The sequence below is a fragment of the Danio rerio genome, chromosome 5 (assembly GCF_052040795.2).
Source record: "Danio rerio strain M-AB ecotype USA chromosome 5, GRCz13ab, whole genome shotgun sequence".
Taxonomy (NCBI): domain Eukaryota; kingdom Metazoa; phylum Chordata; class Actinopteri; order Cypriniformes; family Danionidae; genus Danio; species Danio rerio.
This window is the reverse complement of record NC_141025.1, coordinates 79594776-79620000: the sequence shown is the minus strand read 5'-3', so window position 1 is coordinate 79620000 and position 25225 is coordinate 79594776. Positions and strand designations below refer to the sequence as shown.

General features: G+C 36.9%; 2 protein-coding genes and 2 long non-coding RNA genes across 13 annotated transcripts in view; 2 read left to right on the top strand and 2 right to left on the bottom strand.

The window, feature by feature from the left end:
- nacc2 (NACC family member 2) overlaps positions 1 to 10276 on the bottom strand; it is a 32285-nt gene extending 22009 nt beyond the window's left edge. For 2 of the 3 annotated variants that reach the window (XR_015492216.1, XM_087254689.1), the window contains exon 1: positions 10075 to 10276. The gene's annotated coding sequence lies outside the window, so the exon portion shown is untranslated. The remainder of the gene's footprint in view (positions 1 to 10074) is intronic. The other variant, XM_087254690.1, reaches the window with a different exon arrangement.
- A 1570-nt stretch (positions 10277 to 11846) lies between these two features.
- Positions 11847 to 14199, top strand: LOC147844566 (uncharacterized). Its single transcript, XR_015492227.1, has 5 exons — positions 11847 to 11960; positions 12927 to 13053; positions 13230 to 13315; positions 13628 to 13670; positions 13768 to 14199. It is a non-coding gene; the product is annotated as an uncharacterized LOC147844566 (long non-coding RNA).
- Positions 14200 to 14775: 576 nt separating this feature from the next.
- On the top strand, positions 14776 to 16955 carry LOC147844565 (uncharacterized). Of its 2 annotated transcripts, XR_015492231.1 has the most exons (4): positions 14776 to 14837; positions 14893 to 16328; positions 16381 to 16456; positions 16509 to 16955. It is a non-coding gene; the product is annotated as an uncharacterized LOC147844565 (long non-coding RNA). The 2 variants fall into 2 exon arrangements; XR_015492230.1 differs by lacking the exon at positions 14776 to 14837 and having other exon boundaries at positions 14874 to 16328.
- Positions 15471 to 22482, bottom strand: tmem250 (transmembrane protein 250). Of its 7 annotated transcripts, none has more exons than XR_015492219.1 (4): positions 22425 to 22482; positions 16598 to 19788; positions 16399 to 16539; positions 15471 to 16343 (listed from the first exon to the last, which is right to left on the bottom strand). XR_015492219.1 is itself a non-coding variant. In XM_087254693.1 (2 exons), the coding sequence occupies exon 2, from the start codon at positions 19651 to 19653 to the stop codon at positions 19234 to 19236; it is 420 nt and encodes a 139-aa protein (XP_087110819.1). In that variant the 5' UTR covers positions 19654 to 19788; positions 22425 to 22482; the 3' UTR covers positions 15471 to 19233. The 7 variants fall into 7 exon arrangements, 1 of the variants encoding a protein (XP_087110819.1); XR_015492222.1 differs by having other exon boundaries at positions 15471 to 17603; positions 17693 to 18739; positions 18829 to 19788; XR_015492218.1 differs by having other exon boundaries at positions 16456 to 19788.
- Between the last annotated feature and the right edge of the window lie 2743 nt (positions 22483 to 25225).

The following is a 25225-nucleotide window of genomic DNA, read 5'->3' as shown; positions in this document are numbered from 1 at the left end:
TGCCAGCGACTCGCGACCCCCAACATCCTCTGCGGTGGTTATAAACATGTAAGCTTTGCACACACCGGCGCACACACCAACAGGCCCAAGTCTTTACATGATTTAATTTAGCAGAACACCTCTCGGAGATCATCCGCCATGTTCAGCGGTATGTATGCGAGCGCTGGAAAGATGTCAGAAAGTTTAACCTGGTGCTATAAAATCAACCATGATGAAAAATGGCCAGAGGAGCTGTAATGGTATAACAGAGATGATCTGCCAATCACAATCAATTTTATGTTAGCTGACCAATCAGAGCCTCTTGAGGGCGGTTCTTCAGAGGAACTACAAAATATGACCGTGGTTTTCTTGTTAGCCGAGTAGCTGTATATAATCAAAGTGAGATATATAAACAAATAAGCTGATTTTCTACAAATAAAGCATGAGCACACATTGCTTTGCACCTTATAAACACAACCAAGCCTTAAAAATACACTCTGGAGCACCCCTTTAACATCATGGCCATGCGAGACCTGTGTGTGTGTGTGTTGATCTTGAACCGTGTAAGAGTGAATCAGGGTAAAGCGTGTTGTTCTTCCAGAGAAACGTCAGCAGTGTTTATCAGCGTTTCAGCTTCAGCTCTGTTACGGGACTTTTCTTTTGCAGAAACAATATTGCTCTTGGCACAAAGCACCAGAAGACTGACTGTAAATAACGCGCTGGTGCAATCATATGTGCATTGAGCTGAGCTGAGCTTGTTTTTTTCTTTTGCATCGCTTTAAAAACCCTGAAACATGTTAGAAATTCACTGGAGTGTGGATAAAACTTGATTTAGAGTGTCGTGGAGATTTATTTGGGTTTTGCATGCATGCATAGCTGACAAATATTCACTATTTACTTATTGCACATGGATAATTGACAAATATTGATGATTTATTTATTTATTGCATTGAAGTAGACAATACATTTTTTGTAAAAACTCATTTTTTAAGATAAATAAAATATATTTATGTAGTCTGAAGTCTACATTTTGAGAAAATATAAGAGGTAACTAACTTTATTGATTCTTCCACTATTTATACTATGTATTTTTATTTTATTTAAAGTGGTTAATTGTGATTGATCACATGATACAAAATAAAGTTTACAAAATATTTTTGCGTATTTAAATATATGCATGATTATTGTATAAAATATCTGTTTATTTAGTATATATATATTTTAGCATTGATCTAGTTTATATTCTAGTATATTATATATGTAGCGTATATATTTTCCAGAATATTTCATACTTCTAGTATATATTCTAGTATAGTATAGTTTATATTATAGTAGTGTATACAGTATATATATTCTAGCATATAATTTTATAGAATAATTCTAGTATAGATTACTAGAATACATACATATATGTCATTTTATGTTATAGTATAGTATAGTATAGTATAGTATAGTATATTATATGTTTTTGTATAGTATAAATTCCAATATAGTGTTTATTTATCTAGTATAGTACAGTATAGATTCTAGTATAGTATAGTATATATTGATCTAATACAGTAAAGTATAGTATATATTCTAGGATAGTATAAATTGTAGTATAGTGTTTATTTATCTAGTATAGTATAGTATAGTACAGTATAGCACAGTATAGTATAGATTCTAGTATCGTATATATTTATCTAATACACTATAGTATAGTAGATATTCTAGTATTGTATAAATTCCAATATAGTGTTTATTTATCTAGTATAGTATAGTACAGTATAGCTTTTAGTATAGTATAGTATATGTTTAGCTGATGCAGTATAGTATTGTATATATTCTAGTATACTATAAATTTCAATATAGTGTTTATGTAGTATAGTATTGTATAGTAAAGTATAGTATATATTTTAGTATAGTATATATTTATCTAGTGCAGTATAGTATAGTGTAGTATAGATTTTAGTATAGTATAGTATAGATTTTAGTATAGTATATATATACATATATTTATCTAGTATAGTATAGTACAGTCTAGATTTTGGTATAGTATAGATTTTAGTATAGTATATATTTATCTAGTGTAGTATAGTATAGATTTTAGTATTGTATATATTTATCTAGTATAGTATAGTATAGATTTTAGTATAGTATATATTTATATAGTATAGTATGGATTTTAGTACAGTATAGTATAGATTTTAGTATAGTATATATTTATCTAGTATAGTATAGTATGGATTTTAGTATAGTATGGATTTTAGTATAGTATAGATTTATCTAGTATAGTATAGTATAGTATATATTAATCTAGTGTATATTCTGGTAAATACAGATGTGAAGTGTAACAAGCGTCCGCTTTGTGCGCTGCATGTTCAGCAAACACACACACACACTGCAGATTCATCACAGTGCACACCAAGGCCCTGGGGCCGAGACCCAATCAGAGCTTATTGTATTGAGATCAGGGGCCCGTGGGGGTTTGAGGACGCGTCTCACACACACCAGCAGAACCCCAAGCGGCCCTTCAGCTCAGCTCCATGTGGAATGTGGAGAGCGAGAACTCGAAGGCAAACCAGGACACACTGATACAAATACAGCTGCTGCGCGTCAGCAGAGCCGGAATGGCGGACCGCCAGAGCACAGACATGCAGAAACACACACCAGCAGCAGAGGAGGAGGAGGAGGAGACACACACACACACACACACACACACATGCATATTACACATAAACACACACACACATGCACTTTTTTGTTAGATTAGTTGATCAGTTTTGTCTTTAGTACTGACAAATCTAAAGTATCTGCACAAATATATTACTGAAGAGAATATTACTGTATATGAGAGATCTGTGACATATTCATTTACACACACCTACACTACCTGACTCAAGTCTTGTGGTGGATCTCAGTTACAAGAGCAACAAATAATAACTGGACTTCTAGTTGATCACTGAAGTGTCAGAAGGTGGATTTCTCTGCTGATCTGCATCCCGATCATCACCAATACTGCAGAAGACCTACTGGAACCAGCATGGAGCAAGATTCTCACAGAAATCAGTCAAGTTTGGTGAAGAAGACATCATGGTTTGGGGTCATTCAGTATGGAGAGATCTGCAGCATCAGCAGCCTGAGGTATCAAGACATCTGTGCTGCCCATTACATTACAAACCACAGGAGAGGGACAATTCTCCAGCAGGATAGCGCTCCTGCTCATACTTCAGCCTCCACATCAAAGCTCCTGAAGGTCAAGCTGCTCCAGGATTGGCCAGCCCAGTCACCAGACATCAACATTATTGAGCTGATGAAGGAGGAGGCGTTGAAGATGAACACACAGACTCTTGATGAACTCTGGGATGCTGCTGAAGCTTTCTTCTTCATTCCAGATGACTTTATTAATCAGTGATGTGAGTCATGTCAGAGATGTATGGATGCAGTCCTCCAAGCTCATGATGGAGTCAGACACAATCTTCATTCTGTCTCCACTGCAGCAGGACTTTATATTCTATACTGGACATTATTTCTGTTCAGTGATGACACTTTAGTCTGAGCAGAGTCAGAGCGCACTGTCCTCATCACATCAGTCAACATCAAGACATGATCAGATTTATTGAGCTCATCTAGAGGCCTTCACCTTTCATAGAGACACTTCTGACACCAAATCAGCAACTAGAAGAGCAGATATTATCTGCTGTTCCTAATACTTGAAAGACTTGTGTCAGATAGTGTAAGTATTAATATTAAAGCAAATAAACGTGTATAAACATGTTCACTATTAATGTTCAGTTCCAGCACTAGCCTGTGTTGTTCAGCAGTTGTTATCTAGGAATAACAGATGTGATTAATCAGGATTAGTATTTGTCCAGCACTACTGATCAATAATGATGATTGTGATATACTGTGCAGCAGTGCAGTGTGCAGGGTTGTGTGTTTAAGGCTGGTGTGTGTGATGTGCAGAGAAACGCTGCTGTGTCAGATTCAGCACATTCGCAGGAGCAGCTGCTGTGGAGTTTACAGCAGAGTGGAGCTGTGAAGAGAAGCCTACAGGCAGAGCTGCACACACACACACACACACATATACACTACACAACACACACACACATATACACTACACAATACACACACCCATATACACTATACACTACACAATACACACACCCATATACACCACACAATACACACACATATACATCACACAATACACACACACACATATACAATACACAACACACACACACACATATACACTACACAACACACACACACACACATATACACTACACAATACACACACACATCTACACTACACAATACACACACACATATACACTACACAATACACACACACATATACATCACACAATACACACACACACATATACAATACACAACACACACACACACACACCCATATACACTACACAACACACACACACACACATATACACTACACAATACACACACATCTACACTACACAGTACACACACACATATACACTACACAATACACACACACATATACAATACACAACACACACACACATATACAATACACAACACACACACATATACACTACACACACCCATATAAACTACACAACATACACATACACTACACACACCCATATACACTACACAACATACACATACACTACACACACCCATATACACTACACAACATACACACCTATATACACTACACCATACACACACCTGTATACACTACACAATACACACACCCATATACACTACACAACACACACACCCATATACACTATACAATACACACACCCATATACACTACACAATACACACACCCATATACACTACACAATATAGACACCCATATACAATACACAACACACACACTCATATACACTACATAACACACACACCCATATACACTACACACTACACAATACACACTACACAGGCTCTCTACAGTATCTCCTGTGCAAAGGTGTGTGTGTGTGTGTGTGTGTGTGTGTGTGTGTGTGAGAGAGAGAGAGAGAGAGAGATCATGTGCAGGAAGGGCCATCAAGCACATGTTAGCAGCATGAAGACACTGTGCAGAGTCACATGTGCTGGAGAGCAGACAGAAGAATCACACACACACACACACACACACACACACACACACACACACACACACACACGCACGTACGCACAAACATACACTACCTTTCTCACACATGCACGCAAACACACATACTATCTTTCTCACACACTCGCAGACACATACACACGCACACACACATGCACAACCTCCACACATGCGCACACACACATAAAATATTTACTCTCAAATATACACTCTCACACACACAAAATAGTCCCTCTACACTGTCTCACTTACACACCACACATACATACACACATGCAAACACACACACACACACACACACACACACAAAATAGTCCCTCTACACTCTCTCTCTCTTACCCACCACACATATACACACACACATACACAATACTCCCTCTACAATCGCTCTCTTACAAACCGCACACACACACACACACAAAATATTCCCTCTACACTCACTCTTACACACTGCACACACACACACACACACAATACTCCCTCTACACATGCTCTCTTACACACTGCACAAATTCAACACATATGGACACACAAACACATACAATACTCACAAACACAAACACACACACACAGTGGCGCAAAAAGGGGGTATGCAGTATATGCGGCGCATAGGGGCGCCACACATGGGGGGGCGCCATTGTGCCAAAACTATTTTTGAAATTATACATATTATTATACATATTAAACAAAATAAATACATATTGTTGGTTAAAATGTTTATCCTGCATTTTATATAAATATACAATTGTATTTTATTGAATAAAAAAAAATTATACCACCCCTCCCTCTTCACTGACCATTTGATTGATCCGTTGCTCGGTTACAGTCACATGTTCAAAATGGAGAGAAGAGTAAAGAGACGTGGAGCGCAAAATAGAAAACAAAAAGAGAACAAACAATGCCTTTAAATAAAAACTGCCATGACAAATTGGATAATAAGGAATTGGTAAGCTTAAGCTTAATATTACCACACTTTTAATCAACTTCTAATGTTTTTGGGAGCAACGGGCTGCCATATCATTAATTATTCATTATCGCCACTCAGTCACTGCATGGGCTTTTACTTAACATAAATGCAGACAAGGTGGTTTTTTCCAGGCAGGGGGACAGTGACGCACGGCCACACCTGAACTGCGTCCGAAATCGCATATTTGCATCCTGTATAGTATGCGAAAAACACTATAATCCTTTAGGCTAAAGCCATGATAAGCTGGTGTAAAGTTAACTTTATGGTAAAGGCTTTTGTCGTAAATTCATGGACCGTCAGCTTCAAAAGGGAACATTTTTATTTACTGCATTTAAATATTGATTACAGTTACTATAGTTATTTACTAAAGAGCAACAAATGAATTTAGTTTGATCCTCTGTTTTGTTTGATAACAGAGGTGCGAGTCTGACTTTAAGAATGCAATGAAAACATTTGTTTTGTTTATGCTATTTTAAGATAATATTACTTGTGTTTCAAATAAAACATGTTTACATATTATTGTGTATATTTTTTTCTATTTACACACCTGAATCTTAAAGTATCCGCTCTCATGCATCTTCAAATCGCGTGTATAGAAGCCGTCTTTATCACTATGGAGCGCGTCCGTCACTCAGCACCGTTATACTCCTGATTCAGAGGCTGCATAAGGGCGGCAAAAGACGCATAAAGCTTTACTGGAAAGGAGGTGAATGCGGCCGTTTTTACATTAATTTCAACGTGCTGTCAATCAAAATAATGTGAAAGCTTAATTCTCTTAAACAGTTCTTGCAATTATATCACATGAGATCGGCTCTGTGCAGCTGCTACTTTCACTTTTCATAGAAACATTACAAATGAGGGAGAAATACTGGAAAAACACACACGGAAGACAGCGGATAGAATGGTAAAATATGGTAGAATTAATATGGCAAAAACGAGAGGGTTTGTAGGTATGAATTACATTCGTTGGCACACACATTTTAATTCAAAATCATTTAAAACAAAATGCAGTCACACATCCAAGTGTAAAGTTTATGTAAAAGTTTTAGCAAAATAAACTGTCAAATCATACTTACAGTTGAGCTCAAAAGGTATGAGTAATGTGAAACATTTATTAATTGATTATTTAGCAAAAAAATAAGAGGGATCACACAAAATGTATGTTTAAAACCTAAATATTAGGGCCAGACAGAATCTGCAAACATTTTTTTGCTATTTCTGCTGCGAATTACAGGCAGAAAATACTACTTTACCAACTGTATTGTAAATAAATCAAATGAACATTTTAATATTACTATTATTACATCACAATAATATTAGTGAAATGAATTTGAATACTGAGTAAATAAAAATGTACACAAATTTACACAAATAGATTCAATGATGGGCTAAAAATCTGTAGAAAACTGCAGATGTCTGCGCACGCAGACTCCGTGTGGGACTATACTGAATTTATTTTAGGCAAAATAGAAAATAATACATGGATTAAAAAATTCCCCTATAAAAATTTTAGATATCTAATTATAATGATTTTTAACCCTGTTAAAACTATAGTCAGAATATTCACATTTTTTGGAACTGTCATGTTTATTAATCCCATCAAGATCCATTTTTATACCCTATACATGTTTTTTATAAATTAATTATGTATCATATTGATACATCAGGCCTTTTGGTAACTTTTTCTGCTCAAAACTAGTTCGATTTAGTTCCCAAAAAGTTTGCCTATAACATTTTTATCAAATAAAACATTTCAGGCAGTTTGTCTCTATTTTTTTTAAACTAAACATTGTACAGTCTTTTTTATTTCACTTTGTAAAAGGTGTGATTGCAGTTTCAGTCAATTGTTCATGTGAAGACAGACCTTACACCTCTCACATATGCATGTGAGAAGTTATTGCATTTTTAAGTTATTTTGCCCTTTACGACTCCCATATCTTTCATTTTGTTTTGACAAATGTACAAAAAGAAACAAAAACAAGACATGTCAAGGTGCTATAATCATTTGGTGAGGAAAATGATTAAGAAGAAATTTGGGTGGGGATGAGATGTAATTCTTTGTGACTTAACATGCTTAATGTAATTATACTTTTACTACTTCATACAATTTCAGTTGCGTTCAGAACTTCGACATGTTGATGAGGAAATTAATATGGGGGGGGGGGGGGGGGGGGCGCAAAACTTGAACTCGCATACCCCTCAGTAAATGTGCAGTTGCGCCCCTGCACACACACAACCACACACATACTCTCTCTCTCTCTCTCTCTCTCTCTCTCTCTTACACACCACGTCACACAGAAATTTACATACATGCACATACACACACTCCACACATATGCACAACACACACACAAAATACTCAATCTACTCTCTCTTACACACCGCACATTCATACAGACACACACACACAAATACACACACACACACACACTCCCCATCACACACACAAAATACTCTCATATACACTCACTTTTTCTCTTTTACACACACACACACACACACACACACACACACACACACACACACACACACACACACACACACAATACTTTCATATACACACATATTCTTTCACACACAACACTTGTACAAACATAAACAGTCACCCACACACACACACACACCAACACACAAAATACCTTCATATACATCCGCTTTCTCACACACACTGCGCACACACACACACACACACACACACACACACACACACACACACACACACACAGAGAGAAATACTCACTCTACACTCTCACACACCACACATACACACACACAAACAAAATATTCTCTCTCTCTCACACACACACACACACACACAAACACACACACACACACACACACACACACACACAGAGAAAATACTCACTCTACACTCTACTTTTATACCACGCATAGATAAACACAATTTTACAGACAGACACACACACACATACACATACACACACATACACACACACACACACACACACACACACACAAACACAAACACAAATACTCTCATATACACTCTATCACACACATACATCTAATATACACTTGCTCTCTCTCTAACACACATCCACACACACACAAAATACTCACTCTACACTCTCACATACATACATACATACATACATACACACACATTTACAGACATGCATTGCACACTTTCTCTCTATCAAACGCACACACAGAAACACGTGGCTACACACACACACACACACACTCTCTCTCTCTCTCCCCTCAAACCAAACTTCCTTTCTCCAGTTTAGTCATCATCGCCTGAATAACCTTAAAGCTACAAACACACAATCAATCCCTGAACACACACACACACACACACACACACACACACACACACACACACACACACACACACTAGTTAGTTAGCTAGTCGGTCATGAGTGTGTGTCTGTTCATGAGTTATTAATAATGACATCCGGTTTAATGAACAAATCCACCGCGCTGAGGATTCAACACACAATCCACTGCATTCACACACAACCCACAGCAGCCGGAGAACACCCAAACACACACCTCCAAATCCCACATACTGTGTTTCACAGCACTTCAACTCACATATAAACGACAATATTATTACACATGGACAATATTATATTCCAGACTGCTCACTGCACTCGCATATAACAATGCACTGTACATAAATATGCAGTTTTAAGTTAAATAAAGCAGATCTGGATACTTTAAACACACTAATATTTGTATTAATAAGGTTATTTTCCTTTTTAAAAGCTGTGTTTGCTCTGAAATATGCTGTAAGAGTGTTGGTGATGTGCTATAATCATCATAAACATAACTATCATGACCATAATCATCGTTCTGCATTAAACACACACACACACACACACACACACACACACTAGTCACACACACACACACTCCTCTCCCAAAAGCACATTCCACCTGCATTCCTCCACTGCCACATGTGTACACTCAACAAAAGCAAGTTTCCCATCATAACGCGAGACATTAGCATTCACAAAGTTAAAACACAAGCCAAAGTTTGATCTCTGTTAAGTTTATGCCCGAATCTGACCTCCATCGCTGCTGTTCCCTCAATAAATGAAGTCGGAAATCAGATCTGGCCCTTAAGCGGAGATCAGCGGCGGCCCGAGCGGGTGTTTACCCGGAGAAAGAGTCCTCCATGCGGGGAGCGCGGCGGCGGCCGGTCGCTGGTCGGCCTGGAGGTGTAGTTCAGCGGCTGTGCGTTCAGACAGCAGACCCTCCAGTAGAGAAACACTGCACTCTCTCTTTCTCTCTCTCTCTCTCTCTCTCTCTCTCTCTCTCTCTCTTTCAGTTCAGGAAGTGATTTCGCCTTCATTCTGACATCATTCTCCAGCGCTTTCAGGACTTTTTTTTAAAGACACAGTCGGACCGTCCCGTTGCGTTCACATTAAATGCACAGTATTCATCATTTATTCCTCGGCAGACGCGATATATTTGCGTGATTAGTGTTGAAATATGCTCTCACATTTCGAAAAAAAAAAAGTAAATATTAAACTAGTGTGACAAACATGCAATAGATAGAGTGAATACTATAGTAAAGCACTTTCAGTGAGTGTGTAGTTAATTTGATAACGTAACTATAGTAATGTTGTGCTATTGGGAAAATTACACTAAATATTAGTCTATAATGTTTTTAATTATAGAGGTAAAGTTGGTTTTATTTTCGCACATTCATTTAGTATTGCCACTTATGCTCCCTGTATTATATACCATGGTACATTTAATATTCGCCTTATAATAACGCAAGGACTTTAAGGCAACACTAGCACTATTTAATTGACTGTGAACAGTGCTGTACTTTGACAGTCATTGGCTGCTAATGTGATTTCACTATTTGGATTTTGTAAAAATGCTTTCCTGAAAATAAAAATAATAATATTATTAAGGAGAAAGTCTGGATGTGTAAATATAAAAACTATTTTATCTCAGTGTGATCTTATAGTGTGAATACTATAGTAAAGCATTTGAAGCGATTAGTTAATTTGGTAACGTAACTATAGTTATGTTCTGCTATAGGGAAAATTGCACTATAATACACCGGTTTACTGTAGTAAAAACTAAAGTATACTACTGTGTTTACTAGGCAGTTCACTAAACAGTTTTTTCTGTAAAGCCTAATGTAATGCATTTTAAAAAAGAAAAAAAAATACATAAGGTGTTTTGAAGCATACTATGGTAAATTATTATACTATATTACAGTATTTGCAACACTTTATTAATGAATGGTTCAGCATACACAGCAAATTCATCAGAGTTAAATTCTCGGTGTTGAAGCATTTGAGAGTAAAGTGTTGACGTTAAAGAGTTAGATTTTGATAAATGAATATAATAAGAGTTAGAATTGATTTTATTCAGTGCGAAATCAAGGAGTTATCTTTTCAACACTTGGTGGTGTTATTTCCAACATCCGGGAATTCATGCAGCCCCAGTCACTGAAGAATTTTCCAGACGCCATTTTCCATCTGAGGTTTAGAACAGCACTGGTGAGTCAAACTACCTAAATGTTGGTATTTTACTGACTTTCTTTAAGGAAATACAGTTGTAAACATATTGTTAAGTTAATAACTTTAGAATGGAGTGACAATTTTAAACTTCTGCGGTTCATTCATGGTCGTTTGTGTATCTAGCTTAACTGCATTACTATTGACTTCTTTTCAAGAATGTTTTTATATATGCTCACGCATACAAAGTGCATAAAAACATCAAATGTACATGTTCAATACATTTCTGTCACGCTTAATGCCATTGTGTGCGTTGTTACCCATCTATAAATTAAAATGGACACTTCTCCTTTAATTCCAAGCAAACTAGCGAGGGAATCCCCGGAGCCGCCTAACGTTAGCCTACTCTGCCCGGATGCTAACGGCAACACAGGACGGTTTCCATAAGCTCTGGAGAGTTTCTAAAACATATCTGGTGAGTAAATTAACATGCTTACTTGTAAAAGGCTTTCTGACTGAAACAAATGATTGTTTGTTATTCGTGTACGTTAATTTGGTTATTTTAAACACCGCGGCCCTTTTAAACTGGTTCATTCGTGGCCGTCCATATACCGTTAGTCCATAACTTAGACTTGTGTGATAACGTTCGCTTGAATTATATTAAGTGTTGACAACCATTAAAGTCGGAATGTTAACATAAATGTCTTTAAATGACCGCGTTTGCACTTTATCAGACATTTAACGTTACAGAAGTCTCCCGGAAGTTGCGGGACTAACGTTAACGTTATCCCGTAAATGCACAGAGACTCCCAGATGCCCAAGTAGATGCCCGCAAATGAATGATAATCTCCCGGAAATCGCGCGTCTCCCGCCCGGTCATTAAACACTTTGCACGCCCCTCTCCACCGCATCCCTCCCAGCTCTTCAGGTACGTCGCGCGCAAGTCACCCCCACCGCTCTTTAGGTACGTCGCGCGCAACTCATCCCATTGCTCTTTAGGTACTCATCTCTCCCGCTACCTCCCGCAAATCAACTCTGTATCCCCCGAAAATGACTTTTCCCAACTCGGGATGTCTGACGTTAGTAAGTTAGGCTATTTCTGTTGTCAGTAACATCTTAGTCAAGCTTTTTCTCCCGCATGATATTGTGCTTAAAACTATAGGCTAAACTTAGCATGTACTGTACACAACATTTCCGTTTTATTAAAGACAATTTAGTGCGTTGTAAACAGCCACCTGTCTGTAAAATTAATCAACTGATTCATATTTGAGCAGCCTAATGATGATACAGGTTTGATTTGTAGATTTATTATAAATAATCAACATCTGAATCAAAAGATATCTGAAAAAGTGTGAGGCATACTTTGTGATGTTCATCTCTCTTTTTTATCTGAAGGTTATGCATATGTGTTAGATACTAATGTGTTGTTGTTTTTTAACAGCCACAGTTCTCTGTACAATAACACAAGACCCTGTGACGGTGGCTGATTAGAGACGGATGGTGTATTTCCAGAGTTGGAGAAATGACCAAGCACACCTTCTTGGTCATATTTGGTGATAATAATGAAGGTATGTTTAATAAAGCTCTGTATTTGTTTCACAATAAGCTGAGAGGGTATTAGAGCATTAGAGAATAACAAATGACATGAAGGTGATGAGTTTTGTATTGTGGGTGAACTGTTACTTAAATAATGTTTTGCTCTTTGCTTTGCACTTTTCCTCTTCTGCTTATCCTAATATTTTAGATTATATTTGGACCTGAAACATCTGCTTGACTCCAGTAAAGGTGGCGTCAATACTGGACCTGAAAGGGCCTAACAAGTTGAATCTGGTAAAGAAACACGCACACACACACACACACACACACACCCACACCCACGCACACGCTTACAGAAAACTGTAAGTTTATGAATATTTTTTACACTGTGGCCAATATTTTGGGGAAGTCAGCATCACTAAATGATATAAAAGATTTTAAGCTCCTCTAAATTTTGCTCCAAGTGTTGTGTTAAATTGAGGATTCTGGACAGACAGCTGCCTGTTTTTCCGTTTCTAGTCATAGTGGTTAACCTAATTGTTTTTGGAGATCCAACAGTGATGTATGTGTTTTTTCTACTTTTCCATATCCTGTCACCTCAACCAGCTGGGAGAGTCAAGTTGTGGATCATCATGAAGATTTTCAAAAGGTGAGTTTAGATTTCTTGAATGTTTTATTTACTTTAAATGTTCTTTTAAATATATCATAGAATTTGATTGCAATTTGTTTTCAAACATTTTTCTTAGTCATGCTGGAATCTTGAAGAGTTCTTAGATGAGCATCACCCTACAGTATATCCGTGCATCAGGAACCACCAGACGAGCGATCAGCAGCTACTACATCGTCATGGATAAAAAGGTCATCCTGTGGCTGGGAAGCACATCTTTCACAGGACATGCTTGATGAGATTTCCTAGCTCCAGTTTGTTTTCACACAAGTTTACAGCATTTATACCTTCATTTAAACTGCTGTGTTTGATATGGAGGACCAAGGAAACACCAGAAGTGAAAGATTTGCACGCCAAGTTGTTTAAAATGTAATTTCAGAAGAAAACTATGCGTTCAGAAGAAAACTATGAGTGACGATATATTGAACTTTCAAATTGCTCTGATGAAACATCAAGTTTGGACATCATATTTTGTTGATACTGTCTGTACTAATAAAACATTTAAAGCATATTTGACATTGTTGCATTTTAAAAATTGAATGAATTGTTGAAGTGGTGAATGTTTTCAAATAAAATGTTTTTTATTTTGTAATTTACAGTCTATTTGACCTTTTTACCATATTTACACTCAAGAGAGTTGAATAAAATAACAATATATTACACCAGGTGGTGTTAAATATAGTTACATTTTTTAACTCTGCCCTGAGTTAAAATTAACCCTTACTTCGGTGTCAATGTGCCAACCCTTTTGAAAGTGTTGATTTAAGTCTGTTTTGAGTGGACCCCATGAGACACTTTCAAAGTGTTGAAATTAACACCCATAGAGTTGTTTTGGGTCCCCATATTTTGCTGTGTACTGTAGTATTAAATATGGTGAACTGAAAATACTTAGTATGCATTAGTTCTTGCTACAGTAAACGGTAGTGTGTCACAGTAAAATATATACTATAGATACCATAGCAACTGTAGAATCACCACAACAGATCAATTACTATAGTTGTTGTGATACCATAGCAACTGTAGAATCACCACAACAGATCAGTTAATATAGTGGTTGTTACCATAGCAACTGTAGAATCACCACAACAGATCAGTTAATATAGTGGTTGTTACCATAGCAACTGTAGAATCACCACAACAGATCAGTTAGTATAGTTGTTGTGTTACCATAGCGACTGTAGAATCACCACAACAGATCAGTTAGTATAGTTGTTGTTACCATAGCAACTGTGGAATCGCCACAAAATAATATTTTAAGTACTTTACAATGGTACCGTTAAAATACAATATAATATTTACTTTAAATTAATATAAAGAAGCATTGGATCAACTTAAACATTGGGGCTTGTTACATATACAATAAAAAATGCGGGGTTTAGTAAGCCTATGCTGGGTCAAATATGGACAAACCCAACCACTGGGGTACAAATTACTTTTAAAGAATATAATAAACCTCTTTAGAGTGTAAAAAGTAATACATTTTTATAATAAATTAAGTTGAAAATGGTGACACGGTGGCTCAGTGGTTAGCATTTCTGTGTGGAGTTTGCATGTTCTCGTTTTGGTGTGGGTGCTCCAAACACATGCGCTATTGGGGAACTGATTAACTAAATTGGCTGTAGTGTAAGAGTGTGTGTGTGTGAATGAGTGTGTATGGGTGTTTTCTAGTACTGGGTTGAAGCTGGAAGGGCATCCGCTGTGTAAAACATATGCGGGAATAGTTGTCGGTTCATTCCGCTGTGGTGATTGTGTTTGTCTAGATTGAAACAAATAAGGACACAGTTGTCTGACTTACGTACATTTATTGCACACAGAAACCCTTAACACACCCACAGCTGTTCGTCATAGTGTTTTAACGCTGTTCCTGAGATGTTACTGAACTGTGCTACAACACAACCGCCGTCTGACGTCCCGGAGACCGAGAACCAGGTATATTTCACAGCGGTTTATTCAGCACTGACCCTCCTGGACTGAGCCTGTCAGAAACGCCACCGCTGCCCGTTCCGATTCAGAACAAAAGAGTGTGCTTGGCCAAGTATGAGGCATATGATGTTTGATCCTCCAACAATGGGAGATTGTACTCACTCACTCTACTTTCATGCCAGCCTGGCGCCAACAACACCACACTAATGCAACATGGGGCATCAGACTCATGCTCTGATTGGCACCACACAAATAATATGGCCTGAACGCTACAAGTGTGCTAAAACAGGCCATAAGTGAAGAGTATTTCAGTGTGTCTGCATGAAAAAACACTGTAATAATGATCAGTAAATACTAGTGTTATTGAACCACACGATAGGATTACAACCAATGTATGTAATTAAAAAACTAAAGTATAGTGTAGTATACTTTAGTTTTACTATAGTAAACTGTTACCATAGAGTCATAAAAACTACAGTATTGGGTCTTTTGTTTATGTTGTGTTACCATAGCAACTATAGAATCGTTAGTAAACAATCAATAGCTATGTTGTTGTGTTACCATAGCAACTGTAGAATCAACACAACCGATCAATAGCTATATTTTTGTGTTACCATAGCAACAATAGAATCGGCAAAAAAAAAATCAACTGCTATAGTTGTTGATTTACCATAGCAACTGTAGAATCATTACAACAGATCAATTACTATAGTAGTTGTGTTACCATAGCAACTGTAGTATTGCCACAACAGCTCAATTCCTATAGTAGTTGTGTTACCATAGCAACTGTAAAATCACCACAACAGATCGATTACAATAGTAGTTGTTGTGTTACCATAGCAACTGTAAAATCACCACAACAGATCAATTACTATAGTGGTTGTTGTGTTACCATAGCAACTGTAAAATCACCACAACAGATCGATTACTATAGTAGTTGTTGTGTTACCATAGCAACTGTAAAATCACCACAACAGATCGATTACTATAGTAGTTGTTGTGTTACCATAGCAACTGTAGAATCACCACAACAGATTGATTACTTTAGTAGTTGTTGTGTTACCATAGCAACAGTTTCTTGTAAGTGCTATACTATAGTGTGGTTTGAAATCAGTGTAGTATTTAGCTTACATTACTACAGTATTTTTGCGTGCGTGTGATCGGAAGTAAAACCACCTTCTCAAAGTAAACATCAGCATTAAATTGAGGCACATTCAGATCTGACAATGAACAAAACATACAAAAATGACTCCCTTACACACTTTGTTCAAAACACAACAGCACACAAACACGTCCGTATAATTAGTATAAAACTTTAACAAGAACAAAAAAAAAAAAAAAGAATATACACACTGAATGGTGTTTTTAATTTTTTACAATGGGATGAAATTCAAACTGTAGCTAAGGGTCTTCTACTCAGGTCGCTTCATTCCTGTGTACTTTCCATTTGTCTTAAGTGGAAGCAGGCAAAAAAATCACTGTAAGGGTCCAACATTATTGATTTTTCCTTCATGACAAAATTCACAAAAATATTAAGTAAAGATCATGTTCCAAGAAGATATTTCATAAGATATAACAGCTTTAGGTGGAGTAAATGATGACAGAATTTTCATTTGTGTGCGCTGTCCCTTTAAGAGCGTCTCAAACACATTCTCAGTTCTGTCAATCTGCATGCATTAAAACCCAAACCCTAATTCTTTTTCTTTTGTGCCAAATATATTTAAAATATTAGACAAAGATCATGTTTTATGATTATATTTTGTAAATAAATATATCAAAATTTAATTTTTGATCAGTAATATGTATAATTGCACAACCTTCACAAATTTCAATTACAAATTTCACATTTTTGAAGCCTCAGATTGCAGATTTTCAATAGTTGTCCAATCCTCACACACTAAACATCAACAGAAAGCCTCATTATTAAAGAAAATGACATTTATAAAAGGGTTTGTGGTGCACATTTGATCAAATGTCAGTAAACAAACAGATCTCACCACCCATTTACTCCAACTATAGTACATAAGGCAGTAAATGAGCGGTGAGATCTGTTTACTTGCTGACATTTGTCCAAATAGAACTGTATAGAAAACCAAACCAGCTTTAGTTTGAGTAGATGATGACAGAATGTTCATTATTGTGTGTGCGCTGTCCCTTTAAGAGCGTCTCAAACACACTCTCAGTTCTGTCAATCTGCATGCTTTAAAACCCAAACCCTAAATCTGTCTCTTTTGTGCCAAATGTCATTAAAATATTAAGATCATGACCAAAAAAAGATTTAACTTTGTCAAATATCATTAGATTATGACGTAAATCATGTTGTGTGAGGATATTCAGTAAATATTCATCTGTAAATATACCAAAACTTGATTTTTGATTAGTAATATGTATTGCTAAGAGCTTAATTTGTACACATTTAAAGACAAATTTCTAAATATTTAGATATTTTTTAAACCCTCAGATTCTAGATGTTCAATAGTTGTATCTCAGCCAAATATTGTCCAATCCTCACACACCAAACATCAATGCAAAGCCTCATTATTAAAGAAAATGACACTTATAACTGGGTTTGTGGTGCGCATTTGAACAAATGTCAGTAAACAAACAGATCTCACCACCTGTTTACTCCCACTATAGTATATAGATGGCAGTAAATAAGTGGAGAGATCTGTTTAGTTACTGACATTAGTCCAAATAGAAACGTATAGAAATCCATAGGGTGGAGTAGATGATGACAGAATGTTCATTTGTGTGTGCGCTGTCCCTTTAAGAGCGTCTCAAACACACTCTCAGTTCTGTCAATCTGCATGTGTTAAAACTCAAACCCCAATTATTTTTCTTTTATGCCAAATATCATTAAAATATTAATAAAATATCATGTTTTATGAAGATATTTTGTACATATCCTTCTGTAAATACATCAAAATTCAATTTTTGATCAGTGATATGTATAATTGCACAACTTTAAATACTAATTTCACATTTTTGAAGCCTCAGATTGCAGATTTTCAATAGTTGTCCAATCCTCACACACTAAACATCAACAGAAAGCCTCATTATTAAAGAAAATGACACTTATAACTGGGTTTGTGGTGCACATTTGATCAAATGTCAGTAAACAAACAGATCTCACCACCCATTTACTCCCACTATAGTATATATGGCAGTAAATGAGCGGTGAGATCTGTTTACTTGCTGACATTTGTCCAGATAGAACTGTATAGAAAACCAAACCAGCTTTAGTTTGAGTAGATGATGACAGAATGTTCATTATTGTGTGTGCGCTGTCCCTTTAAGAGCGTCTCAAACACACATTCTCAGTTCTTCAAACACTCAGTGTGTGGAATTAAACACTAGAGCTTCTCCGGCACAGTGATAATTTCCCTAAACATGTCCACAAACACCATCCCATTTACTCACACATGATATATGGCAGTAAACGAGTGGCGAGATCTGTTCAGTTACTAATAGAAATGTATAGAAAACCATAGGGTGAGTAGATGAGGATAGATTTTCATTTTTGTGCGCGCTGTCCCTTTAAGAGCGTCTCCAACACATTCTCAGTTCTATCCATAAACCCTTAGTGTGTATAATCAAACACTAGTTAATAAGACAACTCCGCTCACATGTCCACAAACACCATGAAACACCAGCCCAGGCCTCCGATCAGAAACATGGTGATGTGCATGCTGTAGATGAAGAGGTCATTGAGGATGGCGAAGTCCAGGCGCCGGTGACCCAGCAGCAGCAGAATGACCGACAGCTTGTATTGTAGTCGGAGAAACACACGCACGCTGACATACTGCACGCAGAACAGCGCCGATAACACAACCCACAGCAGAGAGGTCAGCAGACTGCAGCCGAAATACAGGAGAAAGCGCACGAAGCTGTACATCCAGCGGGACTTCAGGTACAGGTCGAAGTTGTTGTATTTGGAGCGTACGAGCTGTGCGGTGCGCGCCGGGCCACAGGCCGAGTGCATGCATGTTGTGTGCGGCCCGTGGAAGGAGCGAACCCTCCGTGGGATGGGAATAACAGGCATGGGTGGGTCTGGGCTGGATTTAGGAAGGCCCGCCGACAGGACTCTTCCAGGAGCTCCGGGCCTGCATGCTGCATAACAGACGAGTGCATAAAGAGTGGAGCATCAGCCAATGGGAATCTCCATAGCAGTGAATACCTGGAGAAATAATGCACAAGGGAAGGGATGAAGCACATCCAGCCGGTTGTTATTAGGACTGCACAATATATCATTGTTAATGTCATTATTATATTCAATATACTAATATTATATAAGCTATATCGCATATTTTTCTAGTATCATGCAGCCTTAGATGTTATCACAGATTGTTATACTGCTGTCTGGAATACTTCATTCTGATTGGTCAGTTATGATAATCCAAGATATGTTATTCCCTGATAACAACCGCTGAACAACACACAATCAATACGTTCACATCCATATTTATATGCTTGTCTTGGCCTGTTTGGCGCCAGCTTGTATATAAATAATGAGCAGGTTAGTGTATACTCCATCAGCTGTTTCTGACTGTCTCCATCTAGTGTCTGAATAATGCTCAGGTTAGTGTATACTCCATCAGCTGTTTCTGACTGTCTCCATCTAGTGTCTGAATAATGCTCAGGTTAGTGTATACTCCATCAGCTGTTTCTGACTGTCTCCATCTAGTGTCTGAATAATGCGCAGGTTAGTGTATACTCCATCAGCTGTTTCTGACTGTCTCCATCTAGTGTCTGAATAATGCTCAGGTTAGTGTATACTCCATCAGCTGTTTCTGACTGTCTCCATCTAGTGTCTGAATAATGCTCAGGTTAGTGTATACTCCATCAGCTGTTTCTGACTGTCTCCATCTAGTGTCTGAATAATGCGCAGGTTAGTGTATACTCCATCAGCTGTTTCTGACTGTCTCCATCTAGTGTCTGAATAATGCGCAGGTTAGTGTATACTCCATCAGCTGTTTCTGACTGTCTCCATCTAGTGTCTGAATAATGCGCAGGTTAGTGTATACTCCATCAGCTGTTTCTGACTGTTTGTCTCCATCTAGTGTCTGAATAATGTGCAGGTTAGTGTATACTCCATCAGCTGTTTCTGACTGTCTCCATCTAGTGTCTGAATAATGCGCAGGTTAGTGTATACTCCATCAGCTGTTTCTGACTGTCTCCATCTAGTGTCTGAATAATGCGCAGGTTAGTGTATACTCCATCAGCTGTTTCTGACTGTTTGTCTCCATCTAGTGTCTGAATAATGTGCAGGTTAGTGTATACTCCATCAGCTGTTTCTGACTGTCTCCATCTAGTGTCTGAATAATGCTCAGGTTAGTGTATACTCCATCAGCTGTTTCTGACTGTCTCCATCTAGTGTCTGAATAATGCGCAGGTTAGTGTATACTCCATCAGCTGTTTCTGACTGTTTGTCTCCATCTAGTGTCTGAATAATGTGCAGGTTAGTGTATACTCCATCAGCTGTTTTCCATTCTGTCATCTTTGCATTTAAATTAGGAATGAATAAACTATTAAGGGAAATTAGAACAATGTTTTGTGTCTAATTTTTATGTTTTCTGGCAAGTAGCTGTGTAATAAGCGGGATAAAGTACATCCAGCAGGTTGTTTTCTCAGAATAAAGCCTTCAGCCTTATTTAACGGGGCTTTGGTTCACATCGGGCTGCTGATACACCATAACACAAACTATAAAAATACCTTGAATTACCTATAAACACACACACACACACACACACACACACACACACACACACACACACACACACAATGTACATGAAACAACACAACCGTGCAGTATGTAAACAAATCCAAAATTCAGAGATCCCTGTTATTTGTCATAAACATGAACAATGTTGTAAATTTATTGGTTTTGTTTGGTAGTTTCAAGACAAAACTTGGTGGAATAGGTGTTTGTGATATATTTTTGAACATTTTAAGGTAATTTTAACAAAATCAGGGCAATATAGATAATCATTTTGGCCACAATAATCATCATATGAAATTTTCAAACCGTTACATCTCTAATAATAATAATAATAATAATAATAATAATAATAATAATAATAAAAATAATAACTAATAATTACAGTGCACTGGGGATAAATGTGTCTTAAATTTAGATTTAATTGAGGATTATTTGATATTCTTTTATACACAGTAAGTATGGATTAGAATAACACACACCCATAACAACCTCAAGTGTGCATTAATTACACAAGACAAGCATGTTAAAGTCAGTGTGTTTTGTTATTAACATCGTAAAGGTCATCAGTGCTTCTCAGACTTCAATTAGTGGTATTATAATAGGTATTAACACAATACTACAACGACTAATAACAATAATACAATGTACTATGGTACAGGCATGGTTTTCAAAGACAATATCACGGAATAAACACTGATTATCTTAATAACAAACAATAGTATGGATATAGCTAGATTATTATAGTATATATCCTAATAACACTGAATGAAAATAGTCTCAGAAACTCGTAATGATGGCATATCAGTGCGTTTATAACACTGCATTTACACGGTAGTCAGGAGAATGCACTGTTTTATGTCTAAAATCTGTATTAATACGCGTTAAGAGTGTTCAGATGCTGAAATAGCTTCATTAAAGCTGCAGAAATGCTGATCTATTTGATTTATTGGCGATTCTATGAGCGCAAGGCCACAAATGAAGCTCTACAACGCGCAGATCGCACTAGCACTCGTTTATCAGCACACACGGCGTATATTACAGTATATAAATGCACATTATATGTGGTCAAATGTATAATAAAGGGTGAAACTCACATGCATTTATGCTGCATTCATCTCATGATGTGCTGCGGCGCGGAACACGGTCTGTCGCAAAACATACCGGTCCGACGGTTGCTATGACAACAGCCGGACAATTTAAAGGCGCAGACACGTGTTTTTCACATCACGCTTTGGTGAACATTGGTGTTGGTGTGTGTGTGTGTGTGTGTGTGTGTGTTCATGCGTGTTTGTGTATATGTGTGAGAGGTTAGATGTGTCTGAATATGTGTTGTGTGAGTGTGTTTGAGTGTGAATTTGTGTGTGGGTGTGTAATAGAATTGTGTATGTAAAAGTGTGTGTTCTGTATTTGTGAGTGTGTGTGTGAGAGAGATAAGATGTGTGTGAATGTGTGTGCGTGAGTGTGTTTGAGCAAATATGTATGTGTGCGTGTGTGTAAATATGTGCGTGTAAATGAGTGTGAATGTGTGTGTGTGTGTGTGAATATATATGTGTATGTGAATATGTGTTTGTATGAATATGTGTGTATGCGCGTGTAAAGATGTGTGATTGTGCGTGTGTGAATATCTGTATGTGAATATGTGTGTGTGTGTGTGTGTGTCAGTGTGTGTGTGGGTGTGTGTGTGTGTGTTTGTGTGTGTGTGTGTGTGCATGTTTGTGAATATGTGTGTGTTTGTGTGTGAATGTGTGTGTAAATCTATGTGTGTGAGAGAATGTGTGTGTGTGATAGATAAAGATGTGTGGGAATACGTTTGTACGCGAGTTTGTTTGAGTGTTTGCAAATATTTGTGTGTGTTTGTGTGTGTGTGTGTGTGTGTGTGTGTGTGTAAATATATATGTAAATACATGTGTGTGTGTGTGTGTGTGTGTGTGTATGTGTGTGTGGGTGTGTGTGTGTGAAAATATGTGTGTGTGTCAATATGTCAGTGAGTTTCTGAATGTGTGTGTGTGTGTAAGGTAATATTTGTGTATGAAAATATGTGTGTTTGTATGTGCATGTGTGAATATATGTGTGTGTGTGTGTGTGTGTGTAAGAGTGAGTGTGTAGGATTTTGTGTTTCAATATGTGTGTATTTGTGTGAATATGTGTGTGTGTGTGTGTGTGTGTGTGTAAATATGCGTATGTAATTTTGTTGGAATATGTGTGTGAGTGTTTGTGCAAATATGTGTGTGTGTAAGTGTGTGTGTGTGTGTGTGTGTGTAAGTGTGTGTGTGTGTGTGTGTGTGTGTGTGTAAGTGTGTGTGTGTGTGTGTGTGTTTGCCCTCATAAAGTTGTTCTGACCTCTGTGTAACTTCTCCAGCACGGCTCCTGCAGATTTATGTGTCGCTCTGCGTCCGCATCCTGTGTGTTTGTCATCCGGCCAGAGCTGCACATCTCACAGCGCATAACTCATAACGGGAGGCGCTTTTAAAAAGAGTTTATTATGATCGTTAATGGGCCGCCCGATCACTCTGAGCAAGATTTAAAGACATATTATGCAAAATCCCCAAAACAAACCTTATAATACTTCATCAAACATGCATAAAGCCGTCAGCGGGGGTAAATAAATTCTCCCAATTAACTGGCTTTAAGAGATTGTGATTGCTTTTGCTAATTAAATCAACAGTGTAATAATTCCCACCGCAGTCAGGGCTGATGATGAGCTTACTGAGGGACTTTGTGATGAGGCGGTGTCTTTACTTTAGGAGTTTACTGTGTACTTTGATCAGCTTTACTGCTCTGATCTCACAATTATAAATGCACAACAATATATACACACACAGAACACAGCTGATGCCCTTCTGTTAACACGGAGAGAACATGCAAACTCCACACGGAAACGCCAACTGATCCAGCCGGCACTCGATCCAGCGACCTGTAAAGTAAAGTAAAGTAAAGTAAAGTAAAGTAAAGTAAAGTAAAGTAAAGTATGTAAATAAAGTAAAGTACGTAAAGTAAGTAAAATAAAGTAAGTAAAGTCGGTAAGTAAAGTAAGTTAAGTATTTAAATAAAGTGGGTAAAGTAAGTAAAGTAGATAAGTAAAGTAAGTATGTAAATAAAGTAAGTAAAGTAAGTAAAATAGGTAAGTAAGTAAAATATTAAAGTAAGTAAATATAAGTATGTAAGTAAAGTGATAAAGTAAGTAAAGTAAGTAAATAAAATAAGTAAAGTACAGTAAAGCAAAGTAAAGTAAAGCAAAGTAAAGCAATGTAAAGTAAAGCAAAGTAAAGTAAAGCAAAGTAAAGCAAAGTAAAGTAAAGTGCGTAAAATAAAGTAAGTAAAGTAAGTAAAATAAGTTAAATGTGTAAATAAAGTATGTAAAGTATGTAAATAAAATAAGTAAAGTAAGTAAAGCGAAACAATGTAATGTAAAGTAAAGTAAAGTAAAGTAAAGCAATGTAAAGTAAAGTAAAGCAAAGCAAAGCAAAGTAAAGTAAAGTAAAGTAAAGTAAGTAAAGTAAAGTAAAGTAAAGTAAAGTAAACTAAAGTAAATTAAAGTAAAGTAAAGTAGAGCAAAGTAAAGCAAAGTAAAGTGAGTAAAATAAAGTAAGTAAAATAAGTTAAATGTGTAAAAAAGTATGTAAAGTATGTAAGTAAAGTAAGTAAAGCGAAGCAATGTAAAGTAGAGTAAAGTACAGTAAAGTAAGTAAACTACAAAAAAACGTAAAGTACAGTAAAGTAAAGTACAGTAAGTAAAGTAAAGTAAAGTTAAGTAAAGTAAAGTAAAGTAAAGTAAAGTAAGTAAAATACAGTACAGTACAGTAAAGTAAGTAAAGTAGATGCCTTTATTTATCAGAGGTCGCCACAATTTAATAAATGATATAAATAGTTGTTGTTAATTTGCAGATGAGGCGAC